General features: G+C 36.6%; 1 protein-coding gene across 45 annotated transcripts in view; it reads right to left on the minus strand.

Moving 5' to 3' along the window:
• Window positions 1–13334, minus strand: part of LOC139762916 (CUGBP Elav-like family member 1) — a 464351-nt gene that overhangs the window by 29000 nt on the left and 422017 nt on the right. For 24 of the 45 annotated variants that reach the window (XR_011715864.1, XM_071688195.1, XM_071688391.1 and 21 more), the window contains 2 exons: window positions 12836–12910; window positions 2238–2368 (listed from right to left, as the gene is read on the minus strand). Coding sequence is in view for 44 of the 45 variants with exons in the window: in XM_071688195.1 (XP_071544296.1) it covers window positions 2241–2368; window positions 12836–12910 (203 nt within the window). In the remaining variant the exon portion in view is untranslated. Of the gene's footprint in view, window positions 1–280; window positions 2109–2237; window positions 2369–12835; window positions 12911–13334 lie in introns of those variants that run through there. The other 21 variants (XM_071688541.1, XM_071688534.1, XM_071688505.1 and 18 more) reach the window with 3 other exon arrangements.

Raw genomic sequence — 13334 nt, forward strand, 5'->3', positions numbered from 1 at the left:
CAACTAATGGGGTGGCAACCTCTGATAAAAGAAAAATAAAGCTGATACAAAAGATGGTGAATGAGAAACTCGATGCTTACCATAAGGGGAGCATTTCAACAAGCCAAAGAAAGCCACTGACCAACTCACTGAATATCATAAAGCTCAACACATTGCACAACCATGGTTAAAGCTGGCAGTGAACATCCCTTCCACTAGTCTATCATACAGAGACTACCTTCATGAACACAGTGGAGTAACATTCATGGAATTTCAAACAATAGTGATGCACAAACATGGGTTAGCAGCCTCCTACCATTTTATTAAAATTTCCTTACTTTTTCCGATGACTGAATACAGCGTACATTTACACTTAAACCACATACAGTTACAAAAAAGAACACTTATCAAAAACATAAGAATACCTCAGCAACTTCTTTTTTCAAATATGATATATCAAAAACAAAATCTTTATTAATATCACTCTACAGGAACAGTTGACCAACCACATAAATACTTGTAATACAAGAGAAGAGGATGATGGACAAATAAATAAATAGTAAGTTACCATATTTTTGCTCCTGTTTTTATATATATTTACAGAGATATAGGCCCACTGATCCTCAAGATATCTGTTATGGAATGATCACAGTTTTACCTCATCATTTGAAAATTTCAGCTTAACATCTAAATTTCCTGAATACTTGAAAGGTGATATATATAAATATTTATATGAATTAAAGTAAGATGCTATATAACAAAATAATAAAAAGCTAAATCATCTGCAATTTAAAGCAGATAAATGTTGAAGATACTGGCCAAACCTACTAGGCCAAAAAAAAAATCTTGTTTCATTAAACTAATAGTGAACTTTTTTTTATTTATAACACTATAAAATCTTTACAGAGGCTTCTGACTAATTTAGAACTGAAATAAGCAAATGACCTAAGGTCTGCAATTATGAGATCATATTTGTGGATTACGAGGCAGTAAATTATATAAAGTTAGACTACTTTCTCTACATCTCATTCTTTAATATGTGATTCTTGGTTTTTACTAGTGACACAGTGTACAGTAAATAATCATTAACACTGCAATATGTATCATAGAATGTTTCAAGTTGGCAGCTTCATCAGCAGTAACAAGACACACAAATTCTTAAGCTACCACTTTATAACTGCTCATGTATCCAGGTATTTGCTATTTACAGAAGAATGCAAAGTTTGTTTAGCATATAGTAAGTTTGTGTAATAAAGTGGTACTTGAGAACAATTTATAAACACTGCAGATGACAACAGCTGGAGTATCACAGTCCCTCAGCGCATCTTTGGCAACATGAAAATTATACCCTGTCATCCGGTAGGCTAGACAATCAATCAGGAGTCCCTTATATTGTAACTTATCACACCTGATGACACTTAGTAACTATAACAATGATTAATATCCATTTTACTATAAAATAAGTAACAATCAATCACTGTATGCAGTTTTACACAACCTACTCAACCCAGAATACTACTTCCCATATTAAAGCCCATTTAAAATTTTCTTCAGACATAACAGTTACTGTAAATCTTTACAGACTGATGTTTTTCTTTTTTTTATGGAGCAAGACATCTCATTGTACTGCATTACATAAAAAAATAATGACCTATGTTTTGCCCAGGCTTATAACTGTTTGCTAGCCATGAGAAATCTTGTCACTAACCCAGAGCCTACCATCTTTATAGACATCAACATATAAATACATTGGCATGCCCACATATGATACTATACAGTATATACATTACTACAATTTGAGCACTATGTTTCACGTAAACTTTAATTCTGACTCTGTTTACTGAAAGACTTTTTTAGGGGACGAATATTTGTACACAATAATTTACATATGCACACACAATTCAGACAAACCATATTTCCATATTGGAACCAAACACCATCCCTGAACATGAGTATTGTGATTGCTGTTTCCATTACATAGGAAAAAAAGTTATTGTCCACAACAACATCGATGTGTTCTTCACAAACAGTTAAAACTGCCCTTACAGAGGAACTTATCACACAGGCACAGGTTACTTCTGATTGTCTGGTCTTTTCTTCAAGTTATATAACAAAATCTGATCTATACTCTGGGAATGAAGAAAAAAGAAAAAGAAAGAAGAAAATGATGTCAGTAAATGAAAGTGAAAATGTGTTGTATGTAATGGAACTAACTCTATTGCAAAAACATACGAACATTCAATCTAACAAAAAAGTACCTGTTAGTATGGCTTGCAGTCAGTTTTGGAACGCTTCAGTTGCACCTTCAAGCGCTTGTTGCCAATCTGTTGACCATTCATGTGCTGAATTGCCCGCTGTGCATCGAGAGCATTGTCATACGAGACAAACCCTGCAGAGCACAGTCAGATATGAAGACAAACAAAATGGATACAGTATGTTTATGTTAAGTTATCCCTATAGACAATTACTAAGAAATAAAACAGAACAAAGATTTCCCTAATTTGGTTTACATTTTAAAATCAATAACTGTAAACGGCATGTGAACTTTCCTGGCAATTCAGGTAACACTAGAAAAAAATGATCTATGCCATCTGTTTATCCTCATCTACATTCCCATTTATATAGTGTGGAGCATGCACATGGGAATGTAGCTTTTCTGAAGTTTAATCTTGCAGACTCAACCCAAACCTGGAGGCCCAGCTAAAAATGGAAGGAGGAATTACTAAAATATGATGTTCTACAGATATGTGACACAGCAAGAAATGGTGTCACATATCTCAGGAATTAGAACATTACATAGCTAAACATCATTATCATTTATTCTGATAACTTTATTTATGATAACTACAGGTATAACATGAGATGCTGAAAGACATTCCTGTATTACCGTCCCTTTAAATGGTGTACATACAACTGTGTATGCTCAGTATACTAACTGCAGTGAAAGTCATAACTTGTTTATTGTAGCCTCAGAAGAGAACTCAAATATTCCTTGCCTTACAGCAACTGAGATGGCAATAATAATACAGAATACAATAACTACTATGCACTTATGAGGTTACATAATATGCCGAGTCATCAAAATAAAATCAATGAAATGAAATGTAGAGGAGTTGGGATGACAGCAGTTTTCTCCAATACAAACAACAAAGGTTTAAATGGTTTATCCTGCTCTTAAACAGAGATACTGCAATGCAACAGCACTGACAATTAAAATCTTGGCACAGATGGTAGGAAAAAAAAAAAGGAAAGGGGGGGGGGGGGGTAACCCATGCATGGTTCCTGTCCTGCTCATATAATGACGATCTCTACCATTTGTGATTTGAGGATGTGCACATAACTGTAATCAAACACTCGTTTGTGGTATGTGTGAACTGTGCTCTCGTTATGTGGATATCAAATATAAAGGATTAGGTCATGGGATACACAGTTTTAAGTCTATTTCTGGGTTTTCCTAATACAGGTACACCACCAATTTTCCAGCACTCTTGGTTCCAAAGCACTGCCAGATTAACCATTTTGCCAGACCAACTGTGGTCATGTAATAATGATTCATCAACACACCTCTAACCCACTAATTATACATCTCTCAGGTGTCTAAAGTATACTATGGACTGCTAGTAATTTAAATTAAACAAATATCAAATGTTTGAGCACCCTAAGATGGTAAGTCTGTCCTTAGATTGTTTGAATCCTGTGGGGTCCTCTTCATCTTCTGTTGTTAGTGTTTTCTTAGGTGTGCATCGCAAAATAATGCAGTTTCCTCTGTATTACACACCTACTCAGGACTGAGGTGCTTGTCTGCTACGAGTTTTGCAAATTCATCCACATACTCGGCAGCTCCTTTGTGGTTTGCAGACTGCTTTTCTCTGCACACTTTATTCATGGAAATTCCATAATGTTTCTTGAATCTTTGAAGCCATCCTTTACTATAGTCATGCTCATGTTATGATTTAAGTTCTTCATAGAACAACTTAGCCTGGTCCATTATCATGCTACCTGACAAGTCCACTCCATCACTCCGACACTGTCGAAACCATTCCATCATCACTTGATCGTGCTCAGTACTCTTACCATCTTTCATAGTTTTTCTAATCGTCAATTGCTTCTTGGAATTGCTGTGAATAGAATTTCAATATTTTCTCCCTTTGCTTCTTTATACCATAAACAGTTGATGAACCAATACTGTGCATGTTACACAGCTAATGCACCGAAACTCCACGGTCCATTTTTTCAAGTTCTACTTTATCTTGGATCAATATGGACTAGTGTTTATGTCTGACACCACAACTGACACTCTCGTATGCCTTAGAAGCCATAGCTAGGGTTAAATTTGAGCAGAATAAGCTAAGAATCTCACAGAATTGCAGTACCATCCCCAAGTGCAGTGTAAAGAAGGTAAGTAAGCCCGACCTATACACAACGCCATCTGTGGCTGCCCAGTAAACTAGTCTGGTGACTGCAGTAATTTCAAGTTCCCTCTAGTAATTTTGTGCAGACTAAAGGCGGTGCGGAACCATCAGTTGCCAGAAATTCGATGGTGTACCTGTACATATAAAATGGATAAAATCAGAGCATTTCCTATTCCTATTCTTTTCATAATCCATACCAATAAAACATTTTGTTAACTGTTAAACATAACTATTATCTACACTGTTTATAATAATGACAAAAGAAGGTAAGTTTTCTACTATGAAAACAACATTAATACTTTCAACATCAGTAGCAGCAGTGGGTTCATTCAATTATTATCAAAGTAGCATTATTCTCATCTCTGATACTTAGCCTGTGTATGGAAAGGAAAAAAATAGGGCATCTAAGGGTGGCAAAGTAAATTCACTGCATTCCTGATGGCAAAAACTTATGACCCAAGGTTACCTGAAGCAATCCACAGTGTATTTACCCAACATGACTGGAAGGAAATCAAAGCCAAGGTTAAAGAAAGGCCAGGCAAGGGGACATATATATACTTTGTGCTGTTGTTAAAGAATAATATAAAATTATCATAATACTATCAGCATAGCATATCAAGGCAATGTTTTGACTCATATTTTGTAACTGTTCTCATGTTTTGAATGGGAGGCTGTGTTGCAGTGAGGTGCATACACTCTAATGCCAATGTAAGTGAACAAGCAGATGTCTGCTGGTCTTGCCTTTTTAAACCTTAGCTTTTGACTTCCTTCCTGCTAGGAGGTAAAGAAACTACAAATTGTGAGTGCATGAGCACCATGCTGCATGTACACACTGCTAGTTATAAATCTACTCAGCCTTTATTCTCTCTCATGTCGAGTATTCAGGGAAATTAAAAGATCTTAAGAAACAATGTATGGATTTACAACTTTGAGAAGGAGAGGGATGTTGAAGGGGAGGATGGCAAGGAAGCCCAAAGGAGCTGAGGGAATAACTGTAGCACGGAAAAATGGTTATCAATCCTTTGTCGAATAATCAAAATTTGTAAGGTGTTCCATAATTGTGAACATGACTCCTCTATCGAAGGCTATCATGATGGAAGTGATATGGTTAATTTCCATCCCTCCTTTAGGTTTTCTTCAAACATAGAATAATTAAAATGTGAAATTTCTAAAGCATCCATTTTCTAAGTGACATTAAAAACATGAGAAAATTTGCCTCATCTAAGAAGCTAGCTTTTTAGGGTTTAAAAGAATGCCCAATATATGGGTTGGATCCACATGGAAAGAAATAATAACACAAAAATGTACAGAGAAAGAAGAAGACTTAATCATGACCAGCACTAAATACAAGGGTGTAAAAGCATGGACAGGCTTTCAGGAAATAATATAACGTATCAGGCTGATAACATTTTACTAGCCTTCAAGAAACTATACACAAAACTAAAGAGACAGCGATGATGTAGAGCAATGGACTAGCTCCCTTTGAGTCACAAGACTCACTTAAGGACCCCATTTTAAGTTTTACCGATCTATCTATCTTTATCTCTGATGCCCCTTCCCTTTGGGAACTCCCACAAGGGGGTAGCTATGGCATAAGAATCTCTATATAAGTGTTCTCAGAGGTTCCTACCTAATTTTCCTACCAACTACTTCAACCTAATGTATCTGCCTACAGTTCCAACTTACTACTTCTACCAAATGCTCCCACCTAATATTCCTTCCTATGACTTCTACCGCTGCTCCTGTTTAATGTGCCTACCTTCTATCTAGTGCTCCAAACATTTTGCCAAAAGACAAGGCTAAAGTACTGAAGGAAAATCTAGAGTAATGAAGAATGAGTTGTGTGAGTTAAGTTTTGTCAAGTGTTACATGTGACAAGGAGAGATTATGTGTTTGTGGACAGAGTGCCAGCAGTCCATTTACAGGAAAGGCAGAAAGAAAAGACAGCTACTTAGGTCAGAGAAGTGCAACTTGACAACCACAGAAGTGCTAGCCCACTATGCAGCAAACCCTCATGATACCCAAGCAGGTAGTATCGGTAATATACCTCCCTCGTCAGTGGCTACCTTCCAACTACTGCCTACAACTGTTTAATATTCTACATAATTTGCAGCTGTATGTACTGGCTGTAACTAGAAGTAATCTAAAGATGAAAATGACGTCCTAAGAAGAATGTTAAAAGAATAATAGGGTACTCCTATAATCACTCTTTCATAAACTTTTATGCCTTATCAAAAATTCAGGTGTATAACTGTGAGAAATCAGTGATATTGGTAATCCATTTATGAAAATAGTTAGGACAAGCTCAGAAAACTATCATAAGTGCAAGGGTGGTGATGGGTATTAAGCAGCTGATGACACACTGATTAAATGTGACATAGAGCAAGAGATAATTTTGGGTAGTGGTATAGAAAATGTCTGGCTGTAAGATGAAACCAGGATCTCAACCATCATGTGTAGTTTATGCAAAGATTCACTTATTTCTCTACAAAATCTATAATCACTGTAGTACCTTGGAGTTTTTCAGCAGCCTAGTCAAAACTAGCTGCAAGTGTTCACTGAGGGGCTATGTTACCCAATATTACCCTTAGTAAAGTCATGAGGATAGAAAATTGATTTACTTTCATGGAATGTGAAAGCACTAAACCTAATGGTTATCTAGTGATCTTCAGCATGACAAAGACATCTAAATTGGACACTAAAATCTGTATACATAAGATCATATACTTCAGCTTCCATTAAAAAGTTCATTAACTACATTAACATCTGAATTTTTTTTCCATTTCTTCCATTATTATCATGTAAATCATGTATGACTAAGAATCCTATAATCATGACATTCTGTTTGCTCATGTTCCATTGTAATGCTGCAATTGCAAGTGTAACATTGGAGCAAGTCTCATTTCCATTCCATGGGTAAGAGTCAACAAAGTATTATACCCTTAGTTGACAAAGAACTGACTATAAGGCGATTCCTTTTGAAAGAGGAAAGCCATACTTCAGCATCTTTCTATATAAAAATCAATCTGTTATTCTTTTGGGCTTCCATCTCCCATCTAGCTTGCCATATACATCTAGCATAATTTTTTTTCTGTCCATGAAACCATTAGGGTTCGGATTCTTAGACGGAAGTTATAAGAAGTAACATAGTTACTGTGAACAACCAGAAACAATAAGATAAAGTATGTAATCCAACACTCATGGTACCACTGACCACATAAATATTTTACCATAAAAAAAAGGACACATTAGGGCAGAAAGATGATGTATGCTCATAATACAGGTAACAGTGCACAGCAGGAAGTCACTCAGCCAAAATCTTGGGCCAAAAAGAACAGGTGAAAACATGGCATAATCTAATGCAAGGTTTAGGAAACTGAAAGATTAGTTTACTATGAGAAAGTCCCTAATAACATATGAAGTAAAGGGTCAAGATATGGCAATTAGTAACTGCTTTCATCATTTATAATGTACAGTATCATCTACTCCACTGCCCCTACAACAACCTGAAAGTGAACCATTTGTACACCTCTATTACCTCCCTGTCTAGTACCTGTATGCCAACAAAATGTTGTGCGAGGGTTTTAATGAAAATGACAATTTTGCAAACATCAAAGGAAACAGATGTATTTACCACAAGAAGACTTTCCTAAACATGGTTACATCACTCTCAGACCTTAACATGACTCCTTTCATAGAATGAAGAAAAAATATTTTTTGCTTAGTGTCTTCTTTTAATTCTTTCTTATAATCAACACCATACCTTGGCCTCTGACATGAACCTTAAAGGTTAGGCCAAGGTACAGTGGTGTAGAAGACACAGCTGAGATGCGGGGTTGATGAAGAAGTATTTTTCTAGGTGAAGGAAAGTGAGATTCACTAAAGGTACAGTGAAGATAAGTTTGTAAGTGTAAAGTTAGTATACATTTATCAGTAAAAGTATTGTGAAAATGAATCTGGCAGCATTTCCCTCTAAAGTATTCATGGTGGTGTGTGATAGTACAGAGAATGACATACTACAATTGCATTCTCTAGTACATATTAATACATATTAACATGGCCTATAACAACCATCGGCCATAGTCCACATGTACTGGTTTTATTAATGCCTGCCTCAACCATGGCCCAATATCTGGAACCAAAAGACATGACATACAAGCCAGTCTCTGATTCCCAATACATCCCTTTGGAAAGTGGATTGTTTAGAATATCTGGAATGATGTGCTAAGTGTGGATGACATACAAAAAATAAATGAGATAACTTCTTTGTGAAAACTGTCAGCATACACCTACCTAATGAGTCCTTGTTACATTCAACATTAAGAGACTAATGTAGCAATGACAGCCAGCATTCTGCCACAAAACTAACCTCTAAATGGCCCTCCATACCTAAGTAACTGACAGAACTGCATCGCAATTTGTTACCTTATTAAACTACAACTGAAAAAGTTTGACACCAACCAGTGGTACTGAAAAGGAGTTTAGCAATTTGAAAAGTCAGACTCCCTCCGTTCTCTGCATTAACTGCCTCTCCTATGAAGATGCAGCTCAACTTATTATCTATCACTTAACCACCTCCTGGCAGAGATTCAAACAATCTTGGCACCAGCTTCAACATACCAAATCAGTACAAAAATCAAAGGTGCCAAGACAGTTATACACTCTCAAGGAAAAAATGTCCTCCACTGAGCAAGCCAAGCCCCTCTCCTCCATTAGTTAAAATGCCTCACTATGCGTGTCAAAAACACCAATATGTCTCATAGAGTTACAGCCTACTACCAGCATCCTGAGCCCCAACTTACTCTGAAAAACCTTTGCATTTGGTAAGGTTAACAAAGACGTACAAGTTCTACAGAACTCAGCAAGACCTCCTTTACCATCTCCTGCCTTACAAACCTCCTAGACTATCTTTTGCAACCTATAAAAATACAAGACCTCTGAGGCTCAAAACTTTGCTGACTTCAATGAAATTTTCAACTCAGGCAACTACAGCTTAATCATCAAAATAGGGATTGACACTGGTCTATTGGAAAAGTTTCATTACATGGTTTGCAGACTTCCTCAGTAAGTTTCATTAGGATGTATGCAAGGATATTGCTTACTGCTACCCTATAAGATGATTCTTCATTGCACTTTTTACATAGAAGAAACTTTTACTAGAAAACTATAAAGCTGAATAAAACCTCGATCTAGGAAGTATACAAGTGAGAAGATATAGGGTTGGTCAACAAAACAGTCAATGAGCGGTATACACTTTGGGCAAATCAGCACTTGCCTACTCCAGTTTTCAATATGGCTCCTTCATACTGCTTAATTTTTGCATTTTTATCTGCAAAAAGGCTTGGAAAAAGTATTAGTCCTAGAAATGTGACCAAAGTGTTTGGAAAAAGTTTCACTCTGGACATTAAATTGCAAGTCATAAGGTGGGTTGAGCCAGGTGAGCATATGGATGTGGGTTGTAAGTTACATATAGATAAGTCCACCACAAGACAAATTTTAAGAATGAATAGAATGCTTCAGCCTATTTCAGCATCTGTTTTCTGGAGATAATGAAGAGTCAGTTAAACAGGTGGGTGGGAGATCGGAGTCAGCACCAAGTGACATCATGCCAGCTAATCATGGAGAAGGCAAGGAGCTTCCCTATCCACTTGCAAGAACAAGGATAGGGACTTACTATGGGGTTATTCATGGCCAATCAAGCTGGTCTGACTGATAAGAGTAATGGTACATGTATTTCTATATATTTAACGATGTTATCATAACAAAGAAATAATTTTTCATTAAAATAATGTGTTCATCTGAATACTATAACAGGTAGAATTATTACTGATACCACAATGAAGCACTCATATATAGCTCATGATAAGAAATAATGCTGTCTAAAATGCATCACATATACCCAAATGTATATCTCTTCTAAGCACTGATTATGTGCTCACATCTTCAGAAATGTCCTGAGCACAACATGGGTTGCCCCTATATGCTTAACCCTTTCGATAATTCATTTGACTTCTCTCACTTTTATCCAACCTTAGGGCTAATTCAACTTTGCTCCGCAGCTGTAGAAAAATGCTTGGTCCTCACTGCCTTATTTGTCTATCATCTCTGACTGCTTAAAAGTACCATATTTCCCTCTGATGTTCAAGTGGCCACCAACCAAACTTTGTCTGAAAGTGACCCAGTTGCTCTGCCTGTATGGTACTGCCTCTTCATGCCCGTGTATGTTTAAAAAAATCTCTCACAACCGCAAGTTACATATGCTGTGACATCATAGATGGATTACTGAATGTTCAGAGCACAGAATAAGGCATAAAATACAGGGATTTCCTTGAAAATATACCAAGGTTTCTCAATGCTAAAAACTCATATCAATTTTCATTTCATAAAAAATTCAGAAATACTTATATCTCTGCACTGTCTGTATTTCATAAATGAAAATTACATGCCTTTGGGATAAATTTGGCATCTTATTCAACCTTTTCTTCTTTGTTATGTTCATTCTATAAAGTAATTATATGAAAGTTCTGGAATTTTCAGTGGTATTACTTTGTACTGTCCATGTTTCATATCAATATGAAGATTATACACCTTTGAGATAAACCTGGCATCTTATTCAAGCTTTTCCAATTAGCTTATTCATTCATGAAGTCATATTAAAGAAATTTTCATTTTTTGGAGAGTAAAACACATGTACTGACTCTGTAAAGAAAAAAAAAATCATGGAAACCCTTTGAAATCTCATATGGCAACCAAAATGTTAAGAGGAGCCAATTGCATTTCCCAGTCCCTCACCTGTGGTATCACACAAGGCAAGAAATGGTACCCTCGTTCTCCATTGTTATATAAGTGATGTCCTGATGGTTGCACTTGACTGATGGAAATAGTTAAAAGAATCTCCCATTGGTGTTAGTCTTGACCAACTCTCCTGACTACAATGCCTTTCACATTATATTCAGTAGCCTCCACAGAAGGACCACCACTGCCAACATCATCAATATAACCAAAACCACAAAAATGTATGTCAACATCACTTCCGTCCCTACTGTCTCATTAAACCCAAACTTACCCCAAGTTGTTCAATACGAATCATCAACACAAGTGACTCTTTTCTACCTAAGGTATATCAACCAAGATTCTTGTCATTGTGGACAATAAACTAATCAGGAAGGAGCCTTTCGGCGACTTCCTCAAATCCTGTGGCTATCATCACGACATTTTTCATAAACTCGACATTCCTTGATTCCTTATACCTTAACTCAAGAACATCTACGCAACTTTCATTCTTCTCAAACTCACCTATACCTTGTAATCCCCCTGTCCATCATATAATGAGATATACCTTAATTCCTCCCTGTCTAACATATAAGATTAACTTAAAAAAAACGTGCAGAAAATGACATCCAAGATCATCTTCAGCCCCTTTTCATTAAAAACCTTGCCATAGTTACTCTACATATTGGTCCCTCTAAATGTCTCTAACCTTCACGAAGGTCAAATCAGACAGTTCAGAAGGAAATTACTGCACCATCCTAAACAAGAGTACCTCCTATTATCAAAGATTTACTTCATCTCTGAGTTGCAATTTGGTTCCACAACTGCATCAAGCATATCTACACTTGAACAGACCACTATAAGAAAAGCCCCATCCAAACCTAAGTGAACATCAACAATCAGTACATTGGCAGCCCTATGCTTGAGTTAAAAAAGTATGTTTAAACCTCTCTCTTTTCTATTTCACTGCCCTACTTTGTTAAGCATAATTACTCTAGATATTCAGTCCTTGGAAGTACTTAATTCATTAAACAGCTAAACCAGATGTTTATTTATTATCATAATCATTACTACAACAAACAACTAGACTATAATGATAAAAATAATGAATCATTATTATTATGAAAATGGTGAACAGCTTGTGAAATTGTACGCTGATAAAGAACTGGTGACTATTAATACCTAATCTAAAATGAAAGACACACATAAGCATACATGGGTTAGTGGGTAAATGGCATGCAGGCATTACTGGATTAAGTCCTAATTGACAGGAGTGCTAAAAAGAGATTTTTAGATGTAAATGTACACAGAGGGGTAGTTGGTGGGAGTTCTTATCACTTTTTGGAGGAGGTCAGGGTGAAAGTTTGTACAGGCTTTAGGAAGAAAGGAAATTATAAGCTTTGGGTAGAGGGTGGTGAAAGCAAGTGAACTTAGAAAAGAGGCTTGCTTAAGGAAATACCAGTAGAGACTGAGTGAAGAATAGCAAAAGGTGAGAGCAAATGAAACTAAGAGAGTGAGTGAGGAATGGGAGGTATTTAGGGAAGCAGTGCTTATGTGTGCAAGAGAAGTGTATGGCATGCAGAAAGTGAGATGTGGGTGTGTAAGAAGTAGTGAGTAATGGGATCAGGATATTTAAGTTGTTAATGAAAGAGAATGAGATGTATGGGCCTTACCTGCAGGGAAGGAGTGCGAGGGATTGCGAGATGTACAAGAGGAAGCAGCAGGAGATAAAAAGGAAGGTGCAGGGGCTGAAAAAGAGAGCAAACAAGAGTTGGGGTGAGAGAGTATCAGCAAACGTCAAGGAGAATATGACATTTTCTGTTTTTGGATGGAAATGAATAGTATAAGCAGAGCAAATGGGAGCATCAGTGAAGGGATTCAGATGGGGAAGTGGTAACAGGGAGGGATGAAGAGAAGAGATCTAATAAGTATATTGAGGGTATGCTGAAAATGTTACATGATACAATGGCAGATGTGGGTTGTTTGAGCTGTGAAGGTATGCAAAGGGAGAAAGTCAAGGCAAGTGGTTTCATGAAATGACAAGAGGAGATGAATGCTTTGTGCCAGGGCAGCTAGAATGCATAAAATTTCAGTTAAATTTTTCAAGAAAGGAAGTGGTGATGACAGGTTACTTAAGGTCTTTAATGTATGCATGGTTCATGCAAGTTTGTG

The sequence above is a fragment of the Panulirus ornatus genome, chromosome 3 (assembly GCF_036320965.1).
Source record: "Panulirus ornatus isolate Po-2019 chromosome 3, ASM3632096v1, whole genome shotgun sequence".
In the NCBI taxonomy this organism is placed as follows: Eukaryota; Metazoa; Arthropoda; class Malacostraca; order Decapoda; family Palinuridae; genus Panulirus; species Panulirus ornatus.